This window comes from Chrysochloris asiatica, unplaced genomic scaffold, assembly GCF_000296735.1.
Source record: "Chrysochloris asiatica unplaced genomic scaffold, ChrAsi1.0 scaffold00039, whole genome shotgun sequence".
NCBI classification, from domain to species: Eukaryota; Metazoa; Chordata; class Mammalia; order Afrosoricida; family Chrysochloridae; genus Chrysochloris; species Chrysochloris asiatica.
The window spans coordinates 21,079,758-21,091,325 of NW_006408557.1; the positions used below are offsets into that span (position 1 = coordinate 21,079,758).

At 39.0% G+C, this 11,568-nt stretch overlaps 1 protein-coding gene across 2 annotated transcripts in view; it reads right to left on the reverse strand.

Annotated features, from left to right (window-relative positions):
• Nucleotides 1-11,568, reverse strand: part of CSNK2A1 (casein kinase 2, alpha 1 polypeptide) — a 64,712-nt gene that overhangs the window by 22,286 nt on the left and 30,858 nt on the right. The window contains exons 2-3 of one of the 2 annotated variants that reach the window (XM_006860723.1): nt 10,297-10,503; nt 7,238-7,349 (exon numbers count right to left, since the gene is read on the reverse strand). In XM_006860723.1, coding sequence (XP_006860785.1) covers nt 7,238-7,349; nt 10,297-10,397 — 213 coding nt within the window. In that variant the 5' untranslated portion in view covers nt 10,398-10,503. The remainder of the gene's footprint in view (nt 1-7,237; nt 7,350-10,296; nt 10,504-11,568) is intronic. The other variant, XM_006860724.1, reaches the window with a different exon arrangement.

Below are 11,568 nucleotides of genomic sequence, written 5' to 3' on the forward strand. Positions count from 1 at the left end.
ATCTCAATAATAAAACTTGAATATGCTTAACTTTAAAAAAATTTTCCAAGGTAGCAATTTAAATGGTTAGTAGTGCTAAGGAATCCTGCAAAACTTGTCACTTTCGAGGAAACATAGCTACTTTTCATCCCTTTCTCTAACTCTAAAAATACCCTATTGTTGTTAGGTGCCATCGAGTTGGTACCAACTCATAATGACCCTATGCATAACAGAAGGAAACACTGCACGGTCCTGGGCCAACCTCACAATTGTTGCCATGCTTAAGCCCATCGATGCTGCCACTTTGCCAGTCAATCCATCTCGCTGGGGGTCTTCATCTTTTTCTCTGAGCCGCCACCTTACCAAACATGATATCCTTCTCCAGCGACTGGTCCCTCCTGACAATATGTCTGAAGTATGAGAGACAAAGTTTGGCTATCCTGGTCTCCAAGGAGCACTCTGGCTGCACTCCTTCTAGCACAAATCTGTTTGTTCTTTTGGCAGCCCATGACACTTGCAATATTCTCCGCTAACACCGTAAATCAAAAGCATCAATGCTTTTATGGTCTTCCTTATTCACTGTCCAACTTTCACATGCATATGAGGTTATTGCAAATACCATGGCTTGGGTCAGGGACACCTTAGTCCTCAAGTTGACATCTTTGCTCTTCAACACTTCAAAAAAGTCTTGTGAGCAGATTTGCCTAATGCAATACGTTGTTTGATTTCTTGACTGCTGCTTCCATGGCTGTGGATAGTTGATCCAAGAAGAATGAAGCCCTTGACAACTTCAATCTTTTCTCCACTGGTAAGGATTATTTGCTCAGCATACAGGTTGAATAAGTATGGTGAAAGAAAACAACCCTGTTGCACATCTTTCTTAATTTTAAACCATTCCGTGTTCCCATGTTCTGTTCAAACAACTGCCTCTAGATCCATGTACAGATTCCTTATGAGCACAATTAAGTGTTCCAGAATACTCATACTTCCCAATGTTATCCATAGCTTGTCAAGATCCACACAACCGAAAGCATTTGCATAGTCAATAAAGTACTCATTCTCCTCCATAGCTTGTCATGATCCACATAATCAGAAGTCTTTGTGTAGTCAATAAAACAAAGATAAACATCTTTCTGATAGTCTCTGCTTTCAGCCAAGATCCATCGGACATTAGCAATGATATCCCTTGTTTCACGGCCTCTTCTGAGAATCCAGCTTGAACCTCTGAAAGTTCTCTGTCAATGTATGCTTGCAGCCATTTCTATATTAGCTTTAGTAAAACTTTACTTGCATGGGATAGCAAAGATATTGTCTGATGATTTCCACATTCCATTGGGTCACCTCTCTTTGGTATGGGCACAAACCAATCAGTCGGCCAGATAGTTGTCTTCCAAATTTCTTGGCAGAGATGAGTGAGTACCTCCAGTGCCACCTCACTTTCTTGAAAGATTTCAATTTTTATTCCATCAGTTCCTGGTGGCTTGTTTTTTGTCAATTCCTTCAATGTACCTTGGACTTCTTCCTTCAGTATCATTGGCTCTTGATTGTATGCGGCCTCTTGAAATGGTTGAACATTAACCCTTTCATTAACTCTGCTTATTCCTTCCATCTTCTTTTGATGCTTTTAGCATCATTCAATAATTTACCCAGAGAATCCTTCAATAACCAAAGTCGAGGCTTGAATTTTTTCTTCAGTTTTCCCAGCTTGAGAAATGCTGAGCATGTTCTTCCCTTTTGGTTTTCTGATTCCCAGATTTTTGCACATTTTGTTGTAATATTTTGACTTTGTCTTCTTGAGTTGACCTTTGAAATTTTTTGTTCAGCTCTTGTACCTCCTCATTTCTTCCATTTGCTTTAGCATCTCTGTGCTGTAGAGCAAGTTTCAGTGTCTCTTCTGACACCCATTTTGATCTTTTCCTTCTTTTTTGTCTTAATGATGTTCTGGTTACTTCACGTATGTTGTTTTTGGTGTCATTCCATAACTCTTCTGGTCTTCGGTCTTTAGTGTTTAATGTATCAAATCTGTTCTTCAGATGATCTCTAAATTCAGTTGGAAATCAAGGGTCAACTGCAAGGACAGCCAAATCACTTAAGTACAACCTTGTGGGTAAAGTGTGGGCTCTGAAGTCACATGGTTTAATGCAAAAGTGTGGTGCTGTGGGTTAAAGCTTAAGACTGCAAAGGTGTTTGAAATGCAAGGTCAGTGGTTCAAGCTCACCAGCTGCTCCTCAGAAGCCCTATAAAGGGTCGCTATGGGTCGGAACCGACTCGACAGCACGTAACAATAACCTTCCTTATGCTAGTTGTGCCCAGGAACAAGTTATATAACTTCTATAAACCTTTCATCTTAACAAGAAAAACCTATCTCATAAGACTGCTGCACGAATCAACTGAGACATCAAGGCCTCAGAATATGGCTGGGCATAACAGCCATTATCTGTCTAGCCTTATCACCAATAGGCCTGTGACTAACAAATTCCTCCACTTTAAAGAGACTAGTCTGTCAGTCCTTGAGAGGACTTCCATATTTCTTTGTCCTTACCTATCCTTTTTGTAACTGGTATAGAAATCTAATTCTTCTGAGGAAGGCCTTGCTCCAACTGTACTTTTTTCACAAAGCCTTCCTTCTGAATAGGCTAAAATAGTGCTGCTTCAATAAAAATATGTAATTTTAAATATTCTAGTGTGGTGCTATATGATAAACACTGGACTGCAAGGTTGGTTTGGACCACGATGTGGGGTGGTTCAAACTCACCAATTACTCCTTGGTAAGGAGCTCTGGTAGCGTAGTGGTTACGAATCGGGCTGCGAACCATAAGGTCAGCGGTTCGAAACTACCAGCCGCTCCGCGGGAGAAAGATGAGGCTTTCTACTCCCGTAAAGATTTACACCCTCGGAAACCCTGTACAGGGTCGCTATGGGTCAGAACCGACTCGAAGGCACTTAACAACAACAACAACAAAACCGTATGCAAGGTTGCAGTGAGTTGGAATCAACTTGACGGCACTTAACAACAGCAACAGTAGGTACGTTAAAGGTAAAAAGAAACAGAATTAATTTAATATTAGGATAAAAGTGCTCGGCTGCAAGGTCAGTGGTTCAAAGCTCACTAATCATTCCTTGGAAACTCTATACAGGGTCTCTATCAGTCAGAATGGATTGTAATGCACTTAAAATGTATGAAGGGCTATTTTATTTACATTCTTTCCTTGTACTAAGTCTTTGAAACCAGGTACATTTCAACTAGGACCAGGCTCATTTCAAGTGCTCAACAGTCACACGTGGCCTGTAGATGCTATCCTGGAGCACATAGCTCTTACATATGCTCGTTTCCTTTTCTGAATTCTTAGGATGTTTTTTCATACCTCATAATCAATTATTAGAAAATATTTTAAGTATACTTCATTTGCTTCATTAAAGAGAGACTGGTGGATGCTACACTTTGATGATCAATAATCACCTGGATTTTTAACACAGATTCCAAGGACCTACCTAGATTCACTGAAGGAGCTCTGGTGGCGTAGTGGTTATGAATCGGGCTGCTAACCTCAAGGTTGGCAGTTTGAAACTACCAGCTATTCCAAGGGAGAAAGATAAGGCTTTCTGCTCCCATAAAGATTTGCTGCCTCAGAAACCCTGCACAGGGTCACTATGAGTAGGAACTGACTCCACGGTAGTACTTAACAACAACCACCTAGATTCACTGAGTCAGAATATTGAGAATGGAACTGAAAATCTATTTTTAAATATTTCCCAGATTGGTTAGGAACTACCAAATAATACTGTAAATTCTTTTAATTCCAGAGAACCTCCAAAGGAGTATACGAATACACACAATTCCTGAATGCCGTTCTGCTATATGTCAGAGCTGGCTTTAAAATCAGTCCACAAAAACTGGCTTTGCAACTATGCAGCTTTGGAGAAAAGAAAGAAGAACAATGTTTTGAACTTCATTTTTTTAATTAAAGCTGAAAAAGGACTAGACTTCCCTTACAAAGTTGTGTATCATACTTATTACAAGGCCTAATGCAAAGTACAAACAAACTCAGAAAATGGAAGTTACTCGCACATTTGTTGCTGCACAAGTGCTGTTGAGTCAGTTCAGACTGACAGTGCCCTGTGGCAGGTGAGTGGCTGGTGAGTTTGAACTGCCGACTCTGTGGTTCAAATCAGCCTTGTGGTCCGGTGCTTATCCTAGAGCAAGAACCACACCAGGACTCCACAGTTCACATTTTATTATTTGTATATTCACTACTTAACCGACTTCTATAAAGCTCAAAAGCATATGTGAAATATGCACCCACCAGAGCTTAAAATGTTATTCCTCAAATAAACTGAAATGATCTTTTACTTTATTTAGGAAACAAACCCAAGTGACTCCCTACTGGGCTGTTTTGTGCTAAGTACTGGGAGAATAAAATACAGTTCTCTGCTCCAAGAAGTACCCAGTACACTGAGGCAGACAAATAAGCATAAAATTAAAACAGATAGTTCTGAGTTCTAAGTAAGGTAAGGTGCGGTGGCTACACAGAGAAGCAACATTATACATAAAGGGTCCTGATGAAATCTCTATGAGATGAGTGGGAGTTCTTTACATTGACAAAGGGGAAAAAGAGCCAATGGCCTTCCATAGAGACGGACCAGCACTGGAATGGTCTGTAAAATTACAAATGGGTGACAGGACTAAAGTGTCAAAGAATGAAAAAAGACATGGCTGAAGAAGCAGGTCAGCATCATATAACATATATTATGGGGTTTCAAAAAAAAAATTATAGGAAAGTTCAAATTACCTTTAAATTCAACTTTTCCCAAGAACTTTTAAAGATCCTTGTATACTATACTAAGATGTTGGAATTATATCTGTATGTGATGTCAAGTCATGAAAGATTTTAACTAGGTATCAGAGGTTTGGATTAGAAAGGTCATCCAAATGGCAGGTGGCATGGAGATGATGGCCTGGAAAGCACCATAAGAGGAATAATAGAAAGGAGTCCTGGTGTGCCGCTGTGGGCTAATGCGCCAGACTGCAAAGCCGTCTGAACTGCAAGGTAGGCAGTTCAAGCTCACCAGCTGCTCCTAGGAAACCCTATACAGGGTCACTATGGGTCAGAACCGACTTAACAGCACTTCACAACAACATCCAGGCAAAGACTTTTAATTTTTTGGACCTATTTACTTCTAATAGGAGATTGATTGGCTGGGAAACAAAAGTTGATCAGTTTCTTGCTGCAACCATTTAGATCTTTATGACTGTTAGAGTGACTTAGGAAAGGAACCCTGGTGTCACAGAGGTTAAGCACTCAGCTAATAACCAAAAAGTCAGTTGTTCAAATCCTTCAGTCACTCCACGGGAGAAAGGTGTGATATGTAGTCTGCTTCCATAAGGAGGTATTATCTATTTTGTTCTAGAGGGTCCATATGAGCCAAAAACAGCTCACTGGCTCACAACATCAGAGCATCTGGGAGATCCTCACATCTTCTACAGGCTAACCCATGCATCCGTCTCCTAGTTTTTATTAAATCACAGTGCTTCAATTGCTGACCTATGGTATAAGCTACTGGTTACCAAAACTTAATTTACAGAATCATTAAAATATATAAATTTAACAAGTTGGTTCATGACAGACCAGGGATACAATTAAAACCCTAATGTGACCAAGACAAATCTTTTCTGATTAAATAAATAGAAGGGGAGATGTAAATTTCAAACTATGGTTTATGTATGAATAAATTTCCTCTAGTTATACCATGAGTAGAGGGTGGTTCCATAGGATAAGCACTGGACTGCGAACCACAGGGCAGAGGTTCGAACCCATCAGGTAGCTCCGTGGAAGAAAAATGACCCTGTACAGGGTCCACATAAGTTGGAACTAACTCCATGGCACTTAACAAAAATTACAACACGGCTATAGCATGTAAAGCATGGGTGGCACAGGCTGCTTACTAAAAGGTTTAGGTTTACAGTTATACCATTATCTATCTATCTAAAAACCAAATAATCCACTGCCAAATTAATTCTAACTCATAAGTACTGGATAAGACAAGGCAGAACTGCACCACAGGGTTTCTAAGGTTATAAACCTTTATGAAAGTAAATCGCTACATCCTGCTCCCACAAAGTGGCTGGTGGGATTAAACCACACCACCTTTTGGTTTGCAGGGTTCATATCATACACAGTATTGTTAAGGAAAGACAGAGCTGGAAGAACACAAAAACAAAAACAAAAAACTGTTATAAATTAAGCCTCCGCTCAATACCATCAATGGCACCCAACTACCTAGAAAGGAAGCCAGAAGGAGATGCCAAGGTTCTTTCTCTGGAGTCACCAATCTAATCTCCCTTTCCAACTTCACCTCCTGTGCATCCACATGAAACATCTCTTACTTCCTCCTCCTCTTTATGTACCTTTCCTAAGGAATACCATCCAACAATCACAAAGTTTCAATCTTCAAAACACATTTCTATATGCAATTTTGTATTTGATCTTCATAAGAACCCTCAGATAATAAAGAAAGATGATTATTTTCAGATGAAGAAACATCTGTTAAAAAGTTACAAAAGACTACTATGGCTAATTATTTTTATTTAGAATTTGAGTTAGAATCCCAAACTTTACCGGCAGCTTAGTTCTCTTTCTCCATGTCATAAAGTTGATACAAATCCTTAGAACTCCTTGCATTACCGAACTACACTCACTATTGGGAATGTGGTGGTGCTGTAAGGTAAGCACTGACTGCAAACCACAAGGTTGGCAGTCAGAGCCCACCAGCTGCTCTGCAGGATAAAGACGAAGCTTTCTGCTCCTGCAAATATTAACTTTGTGTCTTTGTCAAATATGAAAATGTTCCCGTGGCAAAGAAGCATGTGCCAAGTTCCTGATGTATGATATTGTGCAATATCATACTAAACTGCAAGTTGCAGACTGCTAGCCACTGGTCAAATATGGCTCCTGAAATCTTTTTTTTTTTTTTTTTTTTTAAATCTTAAGCCAGCATTTAAACATCAGGAGTATTCATACAGAGATATAAATTTCTAGGCAGATAAAAATTCTTTGACACAATCTAGATGTATGATTTGAGTTAAATAATTTCTCTTGCCTGTTTCCTGATCAAAATAAGATACTTTTGTTCTGTTTACCTCAAAGGAATCTCTGAGCACCAAGCCCCTTTAAAATGTATTTTTAAGACATCATTATTAATCATTAAAAACCTATATTATGAATACCTCTACAGCCATAATTTCTCTTTTTGCACTCACCTTGAGAATTTTCACAACAACTTTTTCATTATTTGTGATGTTGATGGCTTCAAATACTTCACTGTATTTACCTCGGCCTAATTTTCGAACCAGCTGGTAGTCATCTTGGTTTCTGTGAACAAAAAGAGTAAAGAGTCAAAGTCACAATGATTAAAAAGTTCAAGTTATTGAACACCAATTCAACTTATAAAACTTTATCAAATGAAATGAGGTATTTCAAATAATTCTAATTGGTATCATCTGATCAATTTGTTTTAAAGTTAGGGTGACTGAAAATGTGTATTTAAATTCTGGGGCAAGAAAATTTTAAGCCTTTCAATTATTCTTTCATATCCCAAACATCTAGTTTGTATCAGGATTTGATATGCATATGTTCCCTTGGGGAACAAAACTGTCAATGTATTGTTTTTTTATACTCTCACCCCTTAGTGCCTGGCCCAGTTTAGTGACAATTTAGGAATTTATTTCTAATGACTTTGTTGCAAATAAGCAGCTTCTACACAAGGAGCTCTGGTAGCATAGTGATTACGAATCGGGCTGTGAGCCGCACAGTCAGCAGTTCGAAACTACCAGTGGTTCTGTGGGAGAGATGAGGCGGTCTGCTCCCGTAAAGCTTTACATTCTCGGAAACCCTGTGTGTAGGATCACTATGAGTCAGAATCGACTCCAAGGCACATAACAACAACAACAAACGTAAGAAATGCTTCAAATAACTCATGGAAAAAACTTCCATTATCTTTAAATTTTATTTTTCCATGAACTCTGTGAAGTCCTCTCTCTTATTTAGACTTGACCTCTTACTTGCCCTAAGGGCAAATTCCAAAGACAGTTCCTGCAATGAATTTTGCAAATCATACTACATAGCATGAACAGAAGTCACAGGTCCCTTCTACTTTGACTCATATTCTATGACCAATAACCAACATCAAAGGTAACAGAGGTAAAGAATAATAAGGGACATTTCTTTGTTGTTGTTAAGTACCACTGGGCCAGTTCTGACTCATCAGACCCTGTATAGGGTTTTTGAGGAGTGGCTGGTGGGTTTGAACTGCAAACCTTACAATGAACAGTTCAGTATTTATCCTATAGTACCATACCAGGACTCCACTTTGTGGTGTGCCATGGAGTCGGTTCTGACTCATAGCGAACCTGCATAGGGTTTCTGAGGCTATAAATCTTTATGGGAGCAGAAAGTCTTATCTTTCTCCCATGGAACGGCTGGGTAGTTTCGAACTGCTGATCTTGAGATTAGTAGCCCAACTCTCAACCACTACGCTATCAGCTCCTTAGGACTCCATTTCATGAGGCCTAAATTCTGTTCAAGCAGCTTTGGTAGTGTAGTGGTTATGAATCAGGCTGGTAACCTCAGAGCCAGCAATTCAAAACTACCAGCTGTTTGGTGGGAGAACGATAAGGCTTTCTGTTCCCGTAAAGATTTACAGCCTCAGAAACCCCATACAAGGTGGCTATGAGTCGGAACTGATTCCATGGCACATAACAAGAAATTCTGTTCACTCCTGCTAGAGACACTAAGAATATAGTATGTAACAAATCAGCCATTCAGTTTTCTTAAGCATCTAAAAAGACAGTGAATGAACAGAGAGGGCAAAAGATACTAAAAACAATGGAAAATGTAATAATTATGTCAGCTCTAGGAAAAGAAGTTCTTATTACTGGTTGAAGTCTCCTGAACACAAAATAAATACAGGCAGGCAAATGGCACCAAGCCAAAACCTCAAAGCTGTTTAGAGTGTCATTTAAACACAAAAAGCACAAAGCAATCAGTCCTGGTGGCACAATGTGTTAAGCACTGGACTGCTAACCACAGGATTGGTGGTTCAAGCCCACCAGTTGTTCCACAAAAGATGAGGCTGTCAGTTCTTGTAAAGATTTAGAATATCTTGGAAACCCTACAGTTATATTCTGCCCTATAGGATTTGCTATGAGTCGCCCTATAGGATTTGCTATGAGTCAGAAGTGACTTCGTGGCAGTGAGTTTTTTAAAGCACAAAGTATTCAACTTAAAGAAGGTGGTTGAAGTTTCTGCAGTAGAATCACAGGTATTACCCTAGAATCCAAAAAATGTGAAACAATCCTTAGAAGCAACAACATGAAAACATAAAAAACAAACTGTCTTTAATCACTTGCAGGTACTGGACAGATAGGAAACGTGGTGTATAGAAGTTACAGATTCAAATTTAAAAACTGCTCTCCTTTTACACTTGGTCAAAATGCTATTATCACAAAAACTAAAATGTGATCAATTAAACACATACCACACCAGGCCAGGAAATGTAAACATTCAATAAAAAGAATTGTTCTTGTTGAGAACCACCGAGTCAGTTGCAACTCACAGCGACACTATATAGGGTTTCTGAGTAGCAGCTGAAGGGTTTGAACTGCTGACCTTGTGGCTCACAGTTCAATGCTGATCCTACAGTGATACACCAGGAGTCTGCAGAGAGAATGACAAGGGCAAGTACAGCTATCCAGGCAGACTAACTGTTCAAGATGGAATATGGGATGATTAACATATTATACATGCTTAATTGTGTGATAAGGGCAAATGTTTAAGAACTTAATTTCTCATTAGAAAGAAGACACCTTTCTGAAGAATGGTTTCAGCCTTCAGTATCATCATGGGACATCATTCTCTGACCTCAAAAAATACTTCAATGAAAGAGTTTGGTGTTATCCAAGTCTTTCAAGTTTCATTTCTCACCTATCTGCAAAATCCTTAGCTTGAGAGGCAAACTGATAAGTAACTTGTTACCAGCTTTGTACATAGAAGACATAATTAGAGAAAAGGATAAGAAAACACTGAAGTGATTTTTAAATGATTGGGCCATCACAACTGATAATTTGCTACAGCAATACTCTACTGCTTCAATGAAAAACAAAACAAAACAAAGATCAATTTAAGGCTCAAAAGAAGAAAATATCAACTGGACTTTAATGACAGTTACACAGTCATGTAGATTTCCTGACATAAATTATCCAATAGATCCTTAAGATTCAGCTCTTTTGATGACTATAGCAAACTAAACAGGAATAATTACCCCCATTCCACCACATGTGATTCGTAATCCCAGTATTCCCGGGGTCTGTGCGTATTAACATCTGTGTAAACTCTGGCTCTGCTGGGCACGGGTCCCGACATGTCAGACAGGTTGGCGAACAAAGCTGGACTTGATGTTTGGAGATCCGTCAGTCAGAGTTCAGAGGCAACTTGGGGTAAGACTTTATTTCAGACCGGGTTCCCTCAACTGGAGAAACAAAATGCACAAAGTCCAATAAATTAGTTTTTAAGTTCACATAAGAAAAACATCTTACTGTAAAGAAAAATTTCTTCAAATATACCTTTAGATCCCTCACCTGTTAAAAGAACACACATCTTAACTGTGTCAATCACATGTAACACAGGAAAAAAACCCTCAATAAATAAACCAATATTGGGCTTAATTAAACCATATCTTGTGAAGTGGCTTGTTACTTCCCCATGGAAAGCTTGAATGCTTTTTATAAGATGGCCTGGAAACAAAATGACACGGAGAATAGATGCATTAGCAGTATCACTATTTATATAGTCTACTAAAGGTATTGGCAGGAATAGTACTTTCCTCTCAGCAGCTTTCTATAGTTCAAGCAGGGGTGCTAAAAGATTCTAAAAGGGTGAAAAAGCTGAGAATACAAACTGATTCTAATATTTGACAAAACCGGGAAGTAAAACTTGTTCTCATGCATCAAAATTTAATTAGCTATTTAGATTGTGAAGGGGAAGGTAGAATTCCTACTGAATAGTTTTCGTCTTGTCTAGATGGGTCTGGTGAAAGGAGATTCTTATGATTTAATGGAGAAACATTGTCAGACAGAGGACCGGAAGGTGGGAAGGCACTCAGAATGTGACTGGGAAAAAAAATGCCTCCTCAAAGTAGAGTTGACCATGATGACGTGAACAGAGTTAAGCTTGGGGGAGAAAAGCACACAGAACCTTCATTTGCTGATGGGCCACAACTCAAAATGAAGACAAACAGCTGTAAATATCCATTCAAAATCGGAACATGGAATGTACGAAGTATGAATCTGGGAAAATTGGAAGTTGTCAAAAATGAAATGGAACACATCAACATCAATATCTTAGGCATCAGTGAGCTGAAATAGACTGGTTTTGGCCATTTTGAATCTGGTAACTACATTGTTTACTATGCAGGGAATGACAAATTGAAAAGGAATGGTGTTGCATTCATCATCAAAAAGAACATAGCCAGATCAGTCATGAGGTACAATGCTGTAAGTGATAGGATAATATCCATGCGCCTACAGGGAAGCCC